Consider the following 21,036-nt stretch of genomic DNA (forward strand, 5'->3'; position numbering starts at 1 on the left):
GGCCTTATTGTATAGTATTGATGACAGGCTCAGATTGAGCCACGTAATATGCAATAAATACAATAAAGCTATTAAAATAATAAAACATTAATAACCAAATAAAAATTAAAACCACGTTTTTCATTTTTACATATATATATATTTATTTATTTTACTAATAATTAATATTAACATTTTGTAGATGTACTGCGGTTTAGCAAAAATAAAAAACCATAAAATAAAATAAAATAACATAATATAATATAATAAATAATAATGAAGAATCAAAATTGGATCTTAATAATGAATACTAACTGTAGGCTCCCTCTCGCATATTTTTCACAGTCATGTGTTTATGTGGTCTGGAGAAAATAGACTGTATTAGTACTACTGTATTATATCAGATCATAAAGTCCGTACAATAAAATAGCAATATTATTATCCGGACTAGAATGTCCATCATTTTCATTAATTTCATAAGATTTATATATTATTATTGCTTCGCTTCTCTCTAATATTAAATTTAGTATAAATCGGTACAAATAATTAATTTACAGTTTAATATATAAATATATATTATACATTAGTATCTTAATAAATAAATATTTAATGAATTTTTAATTAATAAGTGGCATATTTTATTTGAACTCGTGTTTTTTGTTTCATTCATTTTTTTTCTACCCAAGAAAATTTCCGACGTTATTTAAAGTAAATAATTTTTGTTATGCAGTTTATAAATAAATAGCAATTTTTTTAAAGTTGTGTGACAATTTTTTTTTTCTTTCCACCTTCTGAATGCTTAAAATTCATTTCATTGTTGTATGTCGGAATCATCCCTCCAAACACTATTTCCTAATTTGGAGTTATGGCGTGAACTATAATAACCTAGATGGGTAAGAAAAAGTACGATTAGAAATAAAATAAAATTATAAAGTATTACTTTTTTGTATTTATAGAGGATGATCATTGGTGGCTATTAAAATATCATCCCGAACTGCAGTTCAAACACAATTTTTCAATGTGTTTATCGTTTCCTAAAAAGTAAATTAAATTTTTTTGTTTATTTTTATGTTTCATCATGAACATCATTAAAAAATTTTTGTTATAAAATGGTCCAAAATTTCTTCTTCGAAAAAGTAAAAAATCAGTTTGATTTGGATTTGTTTAAAACTTTTCAATTATAATATAAATTCATAAAATTCAATTATGAACCAAAATAATTTACAAAATAATCAAAATGATCCCACATTTAATTTACGTATGCAATCTACTGCGGAAAATGCGGCTTCAAATATTAATAATTATAATGTGGTTGCCGACTCTTCCGATAATATTTCCTCAACATTTTATACAAACCATTATTCAGATCAACAATCCATTTATAATGATAATATCCCTTCAACTTTGCCTCCAGTTAGCTCACCATGTGTTCCTGGTCCACAACAACAGACTATTGAAAATACTACTTTTCCATTTAATTCGTTTAACATGAATAGTGTTAATCCTTCTCAATCTGAAATTCATAGTTTTGATATCCCAGAGTATAAAATTATCGTCATACCTTTTCCACTTAATTCGTTTAACATGAATAGTAATAACCCTTCTCAATCTGGAATTCTTAGTTTTGATATTCCTGGGTATAAAATTATCATTATACCTACTTTTTCTCAACAGGATAATACTTGTTTGAATTATTCTTCTTCAGATATCTCAAATACCCAATTTACTCAATTTCAACAATAAAAACTTTAGTACACGTAATTTTATTCCTTGAATTCTTCTATTTTTTTTTATTCTCATATTTTTTTATTTTTATTATATTATATTTCTTTATATTGTATAACTGTTATTTTATTTATATAAATAAAATATTCTTTATCCTTTTATCCTTTTAAACGAAATAAATTCACTTTAATTAAAATTATGTGAATAATAATTTATAAACGAATTTCAATTTACATGGCACGCTTGATAAAACATTTCTTCCGGTCAAATAAAGTGAGCAGAGTATTTAAACGTGCGTAACGGTGCGTTCTTATAAACGACCATTTATGATTAAAAAACCCCGCATTGTCGGCTTATCACAAAGTAGTTAATAATTCAAGTATTATTACAAATTACGTCAAAAAAATACATTCTCTTTAGAAATGATCTTAAATTCCCTTGATTGATATTCATATAAATTCTATGCTGATAATGAACTAGGTCATTATAACAGAAAAAACACGTCAACATTGTTTATATTAATGAAAAAAAAAATTGATATTCACTTGTTTATATTATTAAAAAATACTGTACGTTCTAAAATTTCTTCCTTCACAAAATAATAAAAAACAGATCAATTTGTTTAAAGCTTTTCATTATAAATTATAAATTCAAAATACATTCCAAAATAATCAAAATGTTCCCACTTTTACTGAATGCAGTAATTTGCAATCTACTATTATTCAACCGAGACATTCTTCAAATTAATTACAATGATGTGAGTGCAAACTCTTCCGATAATAATTTCCCAACATTTTATATAGACACCAATTACTCAGACCAACAACCCATTTATAATGGTACTTTGCCGTGTGTTCCTAGTCCACAACAGACTATTGAAGCATTCCTTCTCCACTTGTTCATTTAACATGACTAGTATTAATTCTTATCAATCTGAAATCCTTAGTTTTGATACTCCCGGCTTTAAAATTATCGTCATTCCTACTTTTTCTCAACAGGATAACACTTATTTAAATTATTCTTCTTCAAATACCACGAACACCCAATTTACTCAATTTCAACAATAAAATTTCTGAAATTATAATTACATAGCATATAACTTAGCTATACATAATTCTTATTTCTTAAATCTCTTTTATTTCTTTTATGTATTTCTTTTATTTTTATTTTAAATTTTATTTGTATTTTTTTTCTTTTATATTGTATTTCTTTATATTGTATCGTTTTTTATGTCATATTATAAATAAAATATTATTTTTTATCCAACAAAATCTATCTTTTAAATGAATAATGACTTCGGTTCATATATAAACGAAATTTTAGGACGAACCATTTATTGGAATATTATACACGACAATACAGTAACTTATTTTAAAATTACATTTTTTTTTTTGATGTATTCTAATTATGAATTAATGAATTATTAAATCATTATGAATGGTAGGAATCAACATTGTTACGATACAAAAATAGTGAATGATCGTGAAAAAACATTTCGGATTGTTAATATTTTTTTTTCAATTCGTCCTAGCAAATAATCCTACATAAATCCAAAAAATATTATTCTATTCGCAAATTGTTCTCTGATTATTGTTAGTCCTTCTCCAAGTATATAACAAGCAAAGATGAATAGTCTAAGACATAAGTAATCCTCAAATCTTTCTTTATCAACCAAAATTCTTTCAATTTAAATCCTTATATTTTTTTTTTTTTCTAACTTGATTTTTCTCCCATAAAAAAAATTGCCTTAATTAAATGAAAATTTCAATACAAAATTATCAAATGTCTAAGAGAATCCATTATAATGTTTAATAAATAAGTAAGGTAGTCTCAATTTCTCAAGTTTCAACAGGCCAAAATTCATAATTACGGTATACGTTTGAAATCCATGGAGATGTAGTATGGAAAAAAACTATCTTTATGCTTTATTGTATATAATAAACATGCTGATTAATTACTACATTGTTGTCACTAATTCCCAGATATAGGTTAAAGAATAATCGCAAACTCACTCCATCATTATCAAGATATTTAAAATAATTCATTGGACGCGATAAGATTTTGTAATGAGACTTCATTAATCTTATTAAGCTGCAAGAAAGCGTCAATTAACGGATTTCTTCAGTAGGAGTAGGTAATTGCAAATTTTCAATATTCATCAATATTTAATTATTAATTAAAATATTGATGTAAATGTTAACGCTTTCTATATTAATTCACAACCCCACTACGAAAATATCCGTCAGTATATGTTGGACCGCGGCAGCCTATTAAAAATATTCCTCCTCATTTATTCCTGGTTCTAAAATTATCGTCATTCCTCAATTTACTCATAAAATTTTTTTAAATTTTTATTCCTTTTTTATTTCTTTTATATTTTTATTGTTCATTTGTATTGTTTATATTATGTATCTCTATATTGTATCGTTGTTAGTATGTCATTTAAATAAAAGTTAGGTATTATTTATCCTTCCAGACGAAATAAATCCACTTTTAGTAAAATTATACGATAAATGAAATAATTTCAATTTTGGGACGAACCTTTATTTTCCTGGTTATCTTAATGAATTTCTTTTCAGAATTTAATTTGTGAATATGACGTCTAATGACAATTATAAATTAAATTCATGAATCAAATCAAAATCTAAAACTGGAATATGAGGGGGGAGAGGAAAGGAAAAAATTTTTTTAATATCTATAAATTTTTGATTTTGTTAAACAGAAAATCGGCCTTTATTGTATAGTATTGATTTAGGCCATTTGACAGACTCAGATTATACAAACTATTCATATGAGTGTATATTACATTAATAATATATTTGAAATGATTTATATGCAATAAATATAATAAAGCTATTAAAATAATAAAACATTAACCAAATAAAAATAAACTTATCTGATAAATGAAGAACCAAAATTGGAGCTTAACTGTATGCTCCTCTCGCATATTTTTCACTGTCATGTGTTTATGTGGTCTGGAAAAAATAGACTGCCATCTCTTCTGTATTATATCAGATCATAAAGTCCGTACAATAAATAGCAATGTTATTATTCGTCCATCATTTTCATAAGCTTTATATATTATTATTGCTTTCGCTTCTCTATAATATTAAATTTAGTATAAATCGGTATAAATAATTAATTTTACAGTGTAATATATATATATTATACATTAGTATCTTAATAAATAAACATTTCATTCTTTTTTTTTTTCTACCCAAGAAAATTTCCGAAATTACAATATTTCGAATATACAGTAGAAATAAAATCTAAGAGCTACTTTACAAATACAATATATTACTATTGGCATTACTCTAATATTTTTCTTCTGCCATTTAGTGGAGTGGCCGTTCTATCTAAGATATTGCCTTACGATATCAACTTTTTTTTATTATTTCATAATAAAATTTTTGATTAGTTAGAAAATTTAATGATTACATGTATAAATAATTTAGTTCATAAAAAAAAAAACATTCATTTTTTTTTATCGTTTCCTCCTGCAATGTTTATCGTTTCCTAAAAAAAATTTACTCTTTTTTTAATAGAATTTTGATTAATTAGGAAATTTAATGATTACATGTATAAATAATTTAGTTCATAAAAAAAAAAATATTCATTTTTTTTTATCGTTTCCTAAAAGCAAATTTACTCTATTTTTAGGAGAATTTTGATTAGTTAGAAATTTAATGATTACATGTATAAATAATTTAGTTCATAAAGAAAAAAAAAATATTCATTTTTTTTTATCGTTTCTTAAAAGCAAATTTACTCTTTTTTTTTAAAAAAAAATAAAATAAAAATAAAAAATTTTTTTTATCACTGATCGCTCTTGTCATACGTCTTTTTTGTGAAACGACAAATACAGATTACACGATTATTCATACGTCTTTTTTTTTGTGAAACGAAAAAATATTTATACCTTTTGCAATTATACCTTATATAGATCTCTTGCTTAATCTCTTTTTTTTCTTTAAACGTAGATATAGATTTTTTGTGAAACAAAAAAACAAACTTATTTTTGACAAAAAAAACATATTTGAAACAAAAATAGGTTTATTATTATTTCGCCATAAAAAACAGATCTTGTAAAAGAATTTGATATTTGTGAAAGCGGGGCGGAGGACTTTACGTTCTACGCGTCTGTCCCACACGTGACTTATATACACGTGACCATATATAACAATGCATATACTTTATGCTCCCTAAGAGGCCATTGGCATGATGTGCGCAGTCCTGACCTTGAAGTCACTAATATACCTTAGGGGGACTTCCTGTCCAGATGGTCACTTCACGATACCGCTTGGGGTCCTTAGGGGCTGGATGGTCGTCTTCTCTATTTTAAGTTTATACTATTAGCTTAGAATTAGACTTTATTAAATTTTGGTTTAGCCTTCATAAGATGTATATAATAAATTTAGTTGTTTTTAAACTATTTCTTCATGTAATTTAAGATTCATTAATAAACGAAAAAACATAATAAATGAAAAAATATAACTTATATCTTGTGTAATTTATTTTCGTTTTTAAAATCTTAACGAGTCCGTGCTCTTTTTTAATGATGTACTTTTTAAGCCATTTTCATTTAAAAAAGACTTCAACACATTAAAAAATGTAAAAGGTTACAAGAGAGTTTGTCTGAAGAAAAGCGGTTAATTTCAATGATTAAATATTAATGAAATTTTATTTATTATTACAAATAGTCTAAAATTACATATTATTTGATTTCTTAGTAAGTATACTTATAATAATATAATAAAGTTTGATAACATAAATGACATTGTAAAAAAAATTCCCCACCCTTCATTTTTTTTTATATTTGTTTTATAAATAGATTATGATTTAACGGGAAATATTTTTTTTGAAAACAATCAACAAGAAAAAAATTTTTTATTTATATTGTAAACACTTTCATTATTATATATATTTATAATAGCGTATATAAATTTTTCATATATAAAATAATTATATTATATATGGGAAATGGGATCCCATTTTGTCGTTTCACAAAAAAAAGTTGGTCATAATTTTGTCGTTTTCACAAAAAAAAGTTGTCATATAATTTTGTCGTTTTCACAAAAAAAAGTTGTCATATAATTTTGTCGTTTCACAAAAAAAAAAGACGTCAAATAGTCCGATTCTCCCATTTTGTGTTTTACAAAGACGTATAATCTTATTTGCTTTACAAAAACACCGAGAAGTAATACAATTTTATCGTTTCACAAAAACACTGAATAATTTTATCGTTTCACAAAAAATCGTAATCATAATTTTTATTATAAAAATGGTCCAAAATTTTTTTTCTTTGAAAAGTAAAAATCATTTCAATTTATCAAAACTTCCAATTATAATATAACTTCATAAACTTTTTTCAAAATTCAATTATGAGTCAAAATACTATACAAAATAATCAAAATGATCACACATTTAGTAATTTGCAATTTAACGTTATTCAACCAGCTTCAAATACTAATTATTATGATATGAATGTCAACCCTTCTGACAATATTTCCCCATCATTTTATACAAACACCAATAACTCCGATCAACAACCTATTTCTAATGAATATACTGCTTCAACTTTAACTTCACCTCCGCAGTATGTTAGTCCAGCTGTTAGTCCCCAGCATCCTATTAGTCCCCAGCAGTCTATTGAGAATATTCCTCTATTTAACATGACTAGTATTAATCCTTCTCAATCTGAAATCCTTAGTTTTGATATCCCTGGGTATAAAGTTATCTTTATACCTACTTTTTCTCAACAGGATAACACTTATTTAAATTATTCTTCTTCAAATACCACGAACACCCAATTTACTCAATTTCAGCAATAAAATTTTCTGAATTATAATTACATAAATTACATAGCATATAACTTAGCTACACGTAATTTTTGTTTCTTAAATCTCTTTTATTTCTTCTATGTATTTCTTTTATTTTCATTAACTTTATTTGTACTTTTTTTTCTTTTATATTGTATTCTTTATATCGTATAGTTACTATAATAAATAAAATAATATTTTTTTTTTTATCCAATAAATCTATCTTTTAAATGAATAATTCTTCGGTTCATATAAACGAAACTTTAGGACGAACCATTTATTGGGATATTATTATACACGACATTGGTGACAATACAGTATCTTATTTTAACATTCTATTAATCTTTATGCTTTATTGCATTATTTTGTATATAATAAACATGCTGATTAATTAATACATTGTTGTCACTAATTCCCAGGTATAGGTTAAAGAATAATCGCAAACTCACTCCATCATTATAACAATTGTTCGTTCAAGATATTTAAAGATAATTCATTGGACGCGATAAGATTTTGTAATAAGATTCCATTAATCTTATTACTGTAAACTGCAAGAAAAGCGTCAATTAACGGATATTACTCTTAAAAGAAATAACATTCCATTTCTCTCGTTTTTTACGTAAATACGTCTATTAACTTTTTAGGAAATCGCTCATTACGATAAATAAACGCGTTTACTTGGCAAGTCTTTTATAATTTTTAATTTCTTCAGGTTCTTGTTCCCATGATTGTGAAACCATCGAAGAAATATCCTTCATTTTAATAGTTATAAAGAAAACTTTATGATAAATAAAGGATGCATTTGGTCAATGATTTGGAGATTTGGTAGGCTTATTATCTTTACCAATAATTAATAAATCTTTTGGGGCGGAAACGGTGGTTTTATTAAAGGATAACAGATAAGGAAGTTATTTGTGATTTTTTACTTTTGGATTATTCGTATTAATGAACATGATCGAATTGTTTAAATAAAAATTATTATTTATCCTTTTAAATGAAATAAATCCACCCTTAGTAAAATTATGATGAATAATCCTTAAAGATATCGCCCGTAAGAACTTTGGCTCATTTATAACGAAATAATTTTAATTTTAGAGCGGATAATTTATTGAGATATTATACACATGGTATGAGAAACTTTATTTTGCTTACTTGAATTTTTTTTCCACGTAACTATACGAATGGTAGAACTTATCTTCAATATTGATGCAAAAATCATATGCAAAAATTGAGTGATGCGACATGCGAGTCTAAAATGTAGATATAACACCAACAATAAAATTCCGGCCACGTGTCCGGTGACATTTAAGGAGGAAGTGAAAAAATAATTTTAGGGAAACTGTCCGATAAATATAAACGCGATGGGTGATATCGGTGATGAATATTTTAGGTCACGTGGGGGCGGAAAATTTGTTGTTACTGGGGAAGTAGGTAGGTATCTCTTTTAATTCAATCTTCCAGTCAGGTAAAATGAACAGAGTGGGTTGTATTACTTCCTTTGTTACTTGAAAATTACTTAAATTGTATGAACCATTATATATACATATATATTTTCCTTCCTTTTTTTACATAAAAGTATTTGAAGGTATATAAAGGTTCTTATTATTTACTAGTTTTTTTACTTTAAACAAAGACCCCAGATTTATATTACTGATAAAATAAATATAAAATGATTCGGAGAATGATTGAAAATCGTGTCATCACATCAATCTCTCATCTCAAGTTATTGAAATCACTTTTATTATATATTATATATAAAAAAATGTAATATAAAGAAATTTTTTTATTTGAGAATTTTTGTTTCGTGATTGTAGTGATTGTATATAGTACTAAATGAGGGATAAAAAGAACAATAATATGAATTCAGATTTATTGTCCGTAATACCTTTTCGTTAGTTATAGTTATATTACGAAAAAACCAAAAAAAATGATCACTTTTTTTTTATAAGTATGATTATTATATTCTATTTATTACGTAAGGCGAAATGACGATGATTCCGTCAATATATATATCAGGGGCCCTCTTTAGATTTTCCTGAGTACCGTCAATTGTAACGTTGCATACTGATAAACTCATAAACCCATCAATTGTAACGTTGCATATTGATAAACTCATAAACCCATCAATTGTAACGTTGCATATTGATAAACCGTAAATGTTCATTGGAGTGTGAAGAATTCTTTCAAGAATTTCCATTTTTATTTTCCATTTTTTTTATTTTATTTTATTTATTTATTTTTAAAAACAAAAGTTATAATGAGTTTAACAATAAGTAATAATAGAATTGAATAAATAACATTGACTTACCAGCTAAATTAAATTACGAAATAATTTTTTAAATAAAGAAATTAGTTAATTTAAATTATATGTTAATATTATAACAATAAGTAAAAGTTCTTTTTTGAAACCACATTTAATTTTCAATCATGACAAATAGTGGCGCACAAATAAATTTTCACACACTGACAGTATAAATAGTAAAAATGGAAAATTACAGGTTTTTTTGCCAAATAACTTTTTTATCCATTATAAAAATGGCTCAAAATTTCTTCCTTCAAAAAAAAAAAAAAAAAAAAAAAAAAATTGCTTCAATTTATTTAAAACTTTCCAATAATAAAATAAATTCATAAATATTCGATTATGAGTCAAAATAATTTAAAATGATCCCACATTTAATTTACAATCTACTGCGGAACGACATTCTTCAAATATTAATAATTATAATGTGATTGACGACTCTTCCGATAATATTTCCTCAACATTTTATACAAACCATTACTCGGATCAGCAACCCATTTATAATGAAAATATCACTTCAACCTTGCCTCCAGTCAGCTCACTATGTGTTCCTGGTCCACAACAGACTATTGAAAATACTATTTTTCCACTTAACATGAATAGTATTAATCCTTCTCAATCTGAAATTCTTAGTTTTGATATCCCAGGGTATAAAATTATCATTATACCTACATTTTCTCAACAAAATAATACTTGTTTGAATTATTCTTCTTCAGATAACACGAATACCCAATTTACCCAATTTCAACAATAAAATATTTTGTTACACTTTAGTTACGCGTAATTTTTACTCTTTTTATTTCTTTTATTTTTTATATTTTTAATTTTGATTTTTATTTATTATATTGTATTTCTTTATATTATATTTCTTTATATTGTATAACTGTTATTTTTATTTATATAAATAAAATATTCTTTATCCTTAAACGAAATAAATTCACTTTAATTAAATTATATGAATAATAATTTATAAACAAGCATTCTTTTTAATCATATCGTATACATCCGTAAGCACTCTGGCCAGAATTATTAAAATTTTGCCCTACGTTATGCTGTTCCCGGCCAGCATTACGGTCAAAAAAGGGTGCTTAATTTCGGATGTATGCGGTATTTCGATTTGTGCAGATCTTTTTTTATATTTATAGTTGCTTATTATAAATAATTTTAGGAGTCGTAATTTCATGAATTTCAATTTACATGCAAAAGTCGAAGACGATAGTCCAAAATGTTGTGGTCACAATACTCATGCAAGACGCTTGATAAAACATTTCTTCCAGTCAAATAAAGTGAGCAGAGTATTTAAGCGTTAATTAACATGCATTCTTATTTGATTATTATTTGACCCCTTCCGTCACTCTCATATTCTTTGTTACACAAAAATTATTATGATTGTTTTTCACATTTAGTTAGAAGTGTATATATATATATATCAAAGAACATAAAATTTCGGCTGGTACGGTACTTATTTGCATTCTCACTTTCAATGCATGAATGCACATGACATGAAGTTTTGTGCATAAATTAATAACATCATAAATAGCTACTCCCCATCTAAATAATATGTATTTGGCCGTCCAATTTACTCATAAAATTTTTTAAATTTTTATTTATTTCTTTTATTTCTTTTATATTTTTTATTGTTCATTTGTATTGTTTATATTGTATTTCACTATATTGTATCGTTGTTATTTTCGCCGTAATTTTTATTTTATTTTTATTATATAGACAGTTGACCCGGCGGGACTACAAACAACTGCTAGCAGGTCGATTTACAAAGAAAAAGAACAAAGCTAAGCTAATGCGAGTAGGTCCAATCCCCTGGGGGAACAAAAAGTGACCGCCACGCCTCTTATTCAAAAAGAATCCTAGGCAAAGCCAGATCTACTAACCCAGAACACTAGCGAACAAATAAAAAGAAACTTAAATGCACCGTATTTTTCTTTTAACCTGAAGGTTATCACCCGTAAATACTGTCAGGGGTGAAATGGTTCAACACTATTCAAAATTGTTTAGATTTTAATAAAATGTGTGTTACAAAAACACGTGTAATGATGTAGAAATTATCTTTTTAAACTAAAAAAAGAAATACTACTAATAAAAGTAAAAGGAGTAATAAAAAAAGAAAAAGAATAGTAATTAAATGTCCATATTGGACTTATACTCCATATCCGGAGTTATACACCGTAACGTAGGGTGGTCTATTATCATGTGAGCACTTTGGATTTTTTGCGTTTTAACGAAGGATTAACCATTCGCATGTATTGATTTCGAGTATCAGCGTAGTGTGGTTGATTAACGTTGATGACTGTAGTGAAAGGTACTTCAAATTTATAATACCTTTTCAATAAACGTGCCTGTTTAATAGATTGCCAAGATTGACTCGCCGAACTGGAGTCAGTGTCGGAAGATAATTCATCAAGCTCCCTGATAGATGTTAGTAAACTTGATATTCTTTGGTGATAAGTGTTTTGAAAGCGCGTAAGATCGCGCACTAAATCGAATTCCATGTCTTCGTCTTTGGAGGTGATTTTAGTGATTAATGACGAAGCCAGGGGGTGATCTCATCCTTAGAAAGAGATATAGGGTTAATTGCAGATGTTGATGAAGAGGCCTTAGCGCGTCTTCTGGATTCTCTATTTCTTTCAATCTCCGCTTTAACGTGAGCATTTTTAAGCTGTCGTAGCTTAACTACATATTCAGTAGTGCCAGGTACGAGAATTTTTTTAGATTTTTTAGCAATTAACGAGCCATCAGGAATAAAAGGTAATAAGTCATCAGGAACGCCCAAAGTTCTTTCCCTGATGATGGAGGAATATATAATTGAACCCATATAAGGTGGGATAGATGGTGTAAGTGAATAAATTAACGTATCGAATCGATAATGATGTACCAAAGGAAGAGAAGGTGATTTTCTATAGTGCAAATGTTGCACGGGTTTGTTAATTCGTTGTTGCTTCCAAAAGAGAAAGTGATGTTTTTTTGATTGTACTAATCGTTCTTCGAAGGACGAAGCCTTAAAGACTTTTATAAAACTAGAAGATTCTGTTTAAATGATTTTCTTTCGTGTAAAAACGCGTCTGCAGGCACGTTGAAATCTGGCCTGTTGTTTTCGTGCAATGTTAGGGTTGTGTGAAGGATGAGGCCGTAAATTTTCTAAACATTTGTAGTACATGTTACGACGCCCATGGAAGAGGATGATATCTTCGCGTCCATTTGCCTGGTATCGGCTAGTGTAAGAAATTCCAAGGCGTTGGGAAGAGATTGTTTTACGCCCTTTAACACGCCAGTCATTATAGAGCTTCCATGCGTGATCAGCCTTTGAATGATTGAAATGAGAGTTGAATAATGATTTCTCCAATTCTTTTTGCTGCGTCTTTGCAGGGGAACCGTAAATTTCTAAGTGTTTTTGGTGCAAAACATAATGAAGGGGCTAGGAATATTGCATCTGTAAGAGATGTTAGGATCATAGTCGTGTGACCCAAAATGTTGGCATGGTATGAATATGCCAAAATGAAACCGATATCGTTTGTAAGAAATTTAAAATAAGTTTTTGTAGAAGTATTGCGGCGGTGTTATTGCTCGCCACGTGACCTAGTAATTTTAATTCTATCCAATAATTTTATCCGGATAAGGTTAAAAAATTTTGTTTGAATGCGTCGAGGGAGAACCCGTTGGTGACGAAAAAAATGCGTAAGCATAGTGCTGATTTATAGGTGAAAAAAGGGAAGCTGGACCAGCAGGTATAAACTTCCGTGGAGAGGCCATAAGGTCCGTCCACTTCTCTCTCGAAGGGCAAAGTAATAAAGTAATAAATGAGGAGGCCTTTCCGTTGAGGCCACCCCGTGGTCCTCACTCCTCGAGAAAAAAAATTTTTGTGGGAAATTTGACGCTTACTGCGGATCTTTAATAAAAAAAACGGAAAGGGGGAGAGTTTTTTTTCATCTTTTCGCCGTAATACAGATCACATGATATTAGACACAGCATTTCAAAATTTATCACGTGATTTAAGTGATAATTTTGGCGGGTAAAATAATTTATCCATCCAAACGAAATAAATCCACCTTTAGTAGAATTATACGATAAACGAAATAATTTCAATTTTGGGACGAACCATCTATTGAAATTATACACATGGTATAAAGGGATTGTTTTTATTTTTTTATTTTCCTGGTTATCCTAATGAATTTCTTTTTCAAAATTGAGGGGGATATGAGTCCAAAATGTTTATGGTCGTAATACTCATGTAAAACGCTTGGAAAACATTTCACTTTGTCGATATCTTGGGTTAAATCTTCCAGTCAAGTAAAATTAGCGGAGTAGATCATAAATAATATTCTAAATGTAAATATGCACGTATTAATGAAATCCGCGTAAATTCTTCAAATTTTAACGATATGTTTAGGCCAGCAATTGTAAACCTTATATAAATTAATTCTGAAAATTCTATTAACTTTAAAAGAAAACTTGCTTTTAACAATCTATAAAAGATCTATAAACAGGTTAGTATTAAATATTAATGTAAATACAATCATAAAGATTATAATTCTATTTTTTCGTATATTCGTATATTTAGCTAATGAATAACCAGATTGATGATATTATAGCTAAAGTATAACTGTACAAAAGCATTGGGTCTTTCAAAAAGAATATAACCAAAGAAATTTACGGATTCGTCATGCCATATCAGCTTAGCACACGTCACAAAATCCTTAGAGATAAGTGGACTAAGTATAAAGTTTATTTGATTTTTAATTGTATTAGATATCATATTCACTAATTTTGATTCAGTTACTATAATTTTTTTTTTTGAATAATTGAATTCACAATGAAAAGCTAACAAAATTTTTTGAGTATATAGTTATAGTGAAAATATATACTATATATATCAGATATATATAATAATGAGTTAATTAAATATATGGAATTCCAAAATTATTTTTTTTTATGTTGTTAATTTATTATTCTGTACTACATTTAATGCTGTGGCATATACTTCTTATATATATGTTTCAATTTTGTTTTTTATATTGCGATATTTTGAGTATATATCTTTTTCTGACCATTTTCAAGGGTGCTGAACAATTTTATATTTTGTGAAAACGTGTTGAGCACCAGTGGTGGAATAGTTAAGTCGGTAATTCATGCAATAATTTACAGTATAACTAATCCGGTGAACTTCTCTTTCATAAGCTACCTGTTCAACATATATCTTAATATCCTCTTATGAAGTTCAAAAAAAAATTATCATTTTAAAGATAATACTAACCTCTTTATAGATTGTTAAAAGCAAGTTTTATTTTAAAAGTGAATAGAATCTTTAAAATTAATTTATATAAAGGGGCGTCCTTAACGTACAGTGGGGTACGATATTAACGAACTGGCCCCTGCACTTGCACATAAAGTTGCTTGTCGAAATTGTCGAAATTATTTTTCTATTTCGTCATTTGCAATTTGGTCAATTTTAAGAATAAAATAATTTCATTTCGTCATGTCGAATTGCCGAAATTATTTTTACTATTTCGGCAATGACCTTTTTATTTTCGGCAAGCAACTTTACTTGCACGTGATAACGTTGACGTTAATTTCGGCCATTCGTACGTTAATATCGTACACCCTCACTGTACATTCAATTGTTGGCCTAAACATATCATTAAATTTGGAAGAATTTACGCGGATTTCATTAATACGTGCATATTTACATTTAGGATATTTATTTATCACACACTGCTAATTTTACTTGACAGGAAATTTAAACCAAAATATCGACAAGAGAAATGTTTTCCAAGTGTCTTACATGAGTATTACGACTACAAACATTTTAGACTCATCACTCTTAATTTTGAAAAAGAAGTTCATTAGAATAACCAGAAAAATAAAAAAAATAAAATAAACCCTTTTATATAATGTATATATAATTTCAATAGATGATTCGTAATTATTCGTTTATAAATTATTATTCGTATAATTTTACTAAAGGTGGATAAAAATACAAATGGACAATAAAAAATATAAAGAAACCTTTGCTTAATGTTTATCATATACTAATAACTGGAACAATAATCAGAGAAACTTTATGAATAAAATAATATTTTTTTGGATTTACGTAGGATTGTTTATGAGAAAAGTAGGAATGACGATAATTTTAAAGCCAGGAATATCAAAACTAAGGATTTCAGATTGAGAAGGATTAATACTAGTCATGTTAAATGAACCAAGTGGAGGAATATTTTCAACAGTCTGCTGGGGACCAAAAGGATGCTGGGGACTAACATATTGCGGATCATACGATAGAGGTGAAGTTAAAGTTGAAACAATACATTCATTAGAAATGGGTTGTTATTGATATTTGTATAAAACGATGGCAAAATATTGTCAGAAGGGTTGACATTCACATCATTATAATTAATATTTGGAGAAGAATGTTCCGGTTGAACAGTAGATTGTATATTCTTTTTTTTTATTGTTCTCTTTATCTTTCTTTTTATGAGTGTATAAGATATTTATTTTCACATATTGACAGGTAGCATATAATTTATAATTTATAAGGGTAAAGACTGAATACTTAATATTCCTTAATTTCTTGTTATTTATTTAATAATATTTGTATCTTTGTGATAAAATGTATAATCTCTGAATAGTACTACATCTTACACAATTATTATGAATTTTTTACTCTAATACTCTATCATAACATTAAATATATTTCCACGAAAATTTTTTTTATAAAGAGCGTGTCTTATAGTTAGACTATTTTTATAATTACTTCTTTGTTCATTATGTTATGCGGAAAGATTATCTATATTTATCCCACGGTTCCTAACAATAATTCATGATTTTTTTTCACGGATCAATATTAGATAAAAAAATCTATCAATATTAGAATAATAAATCTTTCATGATTTTCACTTTTTTTTTTAAGTTCACCATTTAATTAATTAAATCCATTGATCATCCGCTTTTTCGGAAAATAAGCAGGCGAAGCGAGGATTATTATTTAATATATTAATTTCCGACAATTTCCTACTTTGTTATTTCATATTCATCAATGAGTGTTTACGCATATTTGTTTATTCTTGAGCGTTCTATAGTTAGGTTTATCGTTACATATAGAATTTAGGTTATAAATAATTTAGGTATAACAATGGATTTTCTTCAATATTGAATATGTTGGTTAATTTGACAGTCCAAAGGATTTCCCCTTCTAATTAGAGTAATACCTGGCTGATTACTTTTTTTTTACTAGGCATGGCTAATGTCATCTGTTAACTATTATTTTGAAATAATAATTTTTAAAAGAAATCATAAAATAAAAAAAAAATCTTGAGAAAAAAGAGGAAAAGTTTTACTTTTATTGAAAAAGTCACTAGTTCGTTTGTTAAAAATTGATTTGAAGATAATTCCTCTTAAAATAAAAAAAAAAACGAAAAAAAAGTGTGAAACAAAAACAAACGATCGATGATTTTTGTGAATTTTTGATAATTTTGAGGGCAAACCAAATATACTAATTAATTAAAATGCGAATTTATTATTATTATTATAATTATACTACACATGAAATTAATTATTCATACTATTTTTAATTATGGAAATATCTGTTATCTGTTATGGTTTTTTTATGCTTTCTAATTTCTATGTTACAGATGATCATAAAAGTGTCGGCATCTTTAATAATTATAAATCTTATACGTACTAGTTTTTCACTAAAAAATCGATGAGTTGAAAGAAAAGTCAGTTCTGAAGAAGAAGCTTGTTCCTGAGAAAAAGCCCACACTACAAGTCGATTCAGATCCCAATTCAAAAGAAGACACACAGGCATGTTGGGGAATGGTTGAATGACACCGATGGGATGGCAAGCCTTGGGTAGAAAAGCCCCAAAAATACTGAAGAAATAGAAAATGGCATTAAATTATGCATATTTATAAAACTTACTATACTTTATTAACAGCAACCAATTTATGCTAAAATTTTGTGAAATGTAATGTATAAAATAAGAAAAAAAAAAATTGAAGAAAGAAAGAAGAAAAAATTTTTAAAAATAAAAAAAAAAATTTTTAAATTATAATAAGTTTTTTTTTTATTTTTCTTCTTTATTTTTTTATATAATTTTTAATTTTTTTTTATATTTTAAATTATTTTTTTTTTAACGACGAAAATTATTTACTCCGTATTTAAAGGAATTTTTTTTGCGTGATAAATATATATAATAATAAAATAGAATAAAGTATATAAAAAAAAGTACTATAAATAAAAAAATTTTTTTAAATAAATATTTCCTATATTTCTTGCTAAAAATGTACGATTTTCATGTATTGAAAGTTCGAACATAATTAGGATTATATGGAATTTTACGGACACGGTATACTATAGTAAGTAAGTAATAATAAAGTTTGATAACATTGTAAAAGAATTCCCCACACTTCAATATTTTCCTTTATATTGGTAATTTAATTTATTTATTTATTTTATTATAATAATATAATAATATACTATCATTTATGCGAGGGTAGTAAAAAAAATATTAACGGAAATATTTTTTTTTTGAAAACAATCAACAAGAAAAAATTTTTTATTCATATGATTGTAAACAGCTTTTAATTTAATCTATATACGGTTAACGAGAAACAAAAACCTGTATCTCTGATTACATAAATTACATAAAAAAAAAAGTAACAACCTTTTTTGTATAAAAAAGTGTGCGTATTTATAATTATAATATAATAGAAAAAAAAACAAATCAACGTAATCTTCATTATATATATTTTTTATATGTATAAATATAAATATATAATAGCGTATATAAATAAAAATTCGGATCCCGTCACAAAAAAAAAACACGGATAATTCACAAAAAAAGTGCGTCCAGTAATCTGTATTTTGTCATTTCACAAAAAAATCAAAATAATCCCATTTGTCGTTTCACAAAGACGTATAAATAATCAAAGACGTATTGTTTCATTTGTTTCACGTTGTATAAATATTTTTTATCGTTTTACAAAAAATAATGGTAGTCATAATTTTTATTATAAAAATGGTCCAAAATTTTTTCTTCGAAAGTAAAAAAATCATTTCAATTTAAAACTTTCCAATTATAATATAACTTCATAAACTTTTTTCAAAATTCAATTATGAGTCAAAATACTTTACAAAATAATCAAAGTGATCCCACTTTTACTGAATTCAGTAATTTGCAATCTACTGTTATTCAACCAGAACATTCTTCTTCAAATACTAATTATAATGATATGAATTTCATCCCTTCTGATAATATTTCCCCATCATTTTATACAAACACCAATAACTCCGAACAACAACCTACTTCTAATGAATATACTGCTTCAACTTTAACTTCACCTCTATCGTATGATCCGCAGTATGTTAGTCCAGCTGAGCATCCTATTAGTCCCCAGCAGTCTATTGAGAATATTCCTCTATTTAACATGACTAGTATTAATCCTTCTCAATCTGAAATCCTTAGTTTTGTTATCCCTGGGTATACAGTTATCTTCATACCAACTCCTTCTCAACAGGAAAATACTTATTTAAATTATTCTTCTTCAAATACCACGAACACCCAATTTACTCAATTTCAACAATAAAATTTTTCGAAATTATAATTACATAGCATATAACTTAGCTATTTCTTTTATGTATTTCTTTTATTTTATTAATTTTATTTGTATTTTTTTTTATTCTTTTATATTGTATTTCTTTATATCGTATCGTTTTTATGTCATATTATTATAAATAAAATATTATTTTTATCCAACAAAATCTATCTTTTAAATGAATAATGACTTCGGTTCATATATAAACGAAATTTTAGAACGAACCATTTATTGGAATATTATACACGACAATACAGTAACTTTTGTAAATTTTTTTTTTTTATTCTAATTACGAATTAATAAATTATCTCAAGTTGTTAAAATCACTTTTATTATATATTTATACATAAAAAAATGCAATATAAAAAATTTTTTTATTTTAGAATTTTTATTTCGTGATCGTATTATACTAAAAAAGAACAATAATATGAATTCAGATTTATTGTTCATAATAATACCTTTTCGTTAGTTATCTGTTATTACGAAACAACAACAACAAAAAAAAAAAAATTATTTTAATAGATCATTTTATTTTATTTTATTTTATTTTTTATTTTATTTTTTTTTTAAATTCTAATTCCCAAAATTATTATTTGTTAAATTTGGTTAGTTCATATTTTTTTAAGAGTATTTATTTATACGGATCGATTATATTCTATATTTTAGGTATAATTTTGTATAACATCAATGTAGACCAATTACGTACCTTGTTGTTTTACTGAAAGGAGAGCTTAGTAAAAAAAAAAAAATTTTAAGTAAAACACTAACGCCTAAATAACTTTTTAATGTATGATGATCCCGTCAATTTTTATCATTATCATGTATTGTTAAATATGCTCTCTTTTACATGAGGCTGAAATTTCATTTTGAAAAGGATCAGCATCCGGTTCATTATTCGTTAATTTAAAGTTTGAAACTTTTTATATCATGTTGAAATTGTAGATCTTTTTCCCAATTGAATTAGTTATTCCTACGAATCATATCAAAAATAATATAATTTCTAGAATGGAGTTCATAAAAAAAAATGAAGGGCTTAAGTTTTTATTTGTTTATTTATATATATACATATGTATATATATATATATATATATATATTTTCTTTCCATTCTCGGAATATTACTCCAAAACTAGCGTATAATTTTTATTTTATATCAAGCTTTACTGAATATCTCCGAGTTCTTTAAAATTTGTTAAGTGTCTCTACCTTTTTGAAATCAGCTATAATCGCAGAAATCCCCTGGAATTCCACGACGATCTACGCATGAGCCGGGTCCGGATAATATCGTGCTCCGTATATTAAAAATAATTGCCGCTAATTTTGTTATTTTTAAAAAATCAAAAACAAGCAATAATTAAGCTGTAATTAAGCTAAAGTCTATACAATGGGTTACACGATAATATCGTTATCACGTGACCAAATCTTTACCAATTATCTGCTATCATTGGTGATATTAATCGTTGCAAAGCACAATAAATTATAATTAAAGTTACATGATATATCAAGGTCATATGATAAAAATGTATATCCAGATACTAAAAGTATATTTTCTTGGATTTCAATTAGCAAATTGGATACCCATTTCTTCGATGGACAAATAATAAATCACGG

The 21,036-nt window shown here is 26.4% G+C and overlaps 5 protein-coding genes across 5 annotated transcripts; 3 read left to right on the forward strand and 2 right to left on the reverse strand.

Annotated features, from left to right (window-relative positions):
- The first annotated feature begins 965 nt into the window (after nt 1-965).
- Nucleotides 966-1,861, forward strand: OCT59_013243 (uncharacterized protein). The gene has a single exon (XM_066140677.1). It carries the CDS (start codon nt 1,186-1,188, stop codon nt 1,720-1,722), a length of 537 nt encoding a protein of 178 aa, XP_066001537.1. The 5' UTR covers nt 966-1,185; the 3' UTR covers nt 1,723-1,861.
- A 5,224-nt stretch (nt 1,862-7,085) lies between these two features.
- Nucleotides 7,086-7,535, forward strand: OCT59_013244 (uncharacterized protein; the record flags this gene model as incomplete). Its single annotated transcript, XM_025329172.1, has 1 exon — nt 7,086-7,535. One exon carries the CDS (start codon nt 7,086-7,088, stop codon nt 7,533-7,535), a length of 450 nt encoding a protein of 149 aa, XP_025177337.1.
- A 4,491-nt stretch (nt 7,536-12,026) lies between these two features.
- Nucleotides 12,027-12,329, reverse strand: OCT59_013245 (uncharacterized protein; the record flags this gene model as incomplete). The annotated part of the gene is made up of 1 exon (XM_066140678.1): nt 12,027-12,329. One exon carries the CDS (start codon nt 12,327-12,329, stop codon nt 12,027-12,029), a length of 303 nt encoding a protein of 100 aa, XP_066001538.1.
- A 29-nt stretch (nt 12,330-12,358) lies between these two features.
- On the reverse strand, nt 12,359-13,315 carry OCT59_013246 (uncharacterized protein; the record flags this gene model as incomplete). The annotated part of the gene is made up of 2 exons (XM_066140679.1): nt 12,359-12,835; nt 13,301-13,315. The coding sequence occupies 2 exons, from the start codon at nt 13,313-13,315 to the stop codon at nt 12,359-12,361; spliced, it is 492 nt and encodes a 163-aa protein (XP_066001539.1).
- Nucleotides 13,316-18,947: 5,632 nt separating this feature from the next.
- Nucleotides 18,948-19,418, forward strand: OCT59_013247 (uncharacterized protein; the record flags this gene model as incomplete). The annotated part of the gene is made up of 1 exon (XM_025326178.1): nt 18,948-19,418. One exon carries the CDS (start codon nt 18,948-18,950, stop codon nt 19,416-19,418), a length of 471 nt encoding a protein of 156 aa, XP_025177334.1.
- Between the last annotated feature and the right edge of the window lie 1,618 nt (nt 19,419-21,036).

Source organism: Rhizophagus irregularis, chromosome 20 (genome assembly GCF_026210795.1).
Source record: "Rhizophagus irregularis chromosome 20, complete sequence".
Lineage (NCBI taxonomy): Eukaryota > Fungi > Glomeromycota > Glomeromycetes > Glomerales > Glomeraceae > Rhizophagus > Rhizophagus irregularis.

Coding starts and splice junctions, on each gene's coding strand:
- OCT59_013243 (XM_066140677.1), top strand. CDS start 1,186: ATGAACCAAAATAATTTACAAAATAATCAAAATGATCCCACATTTAAT.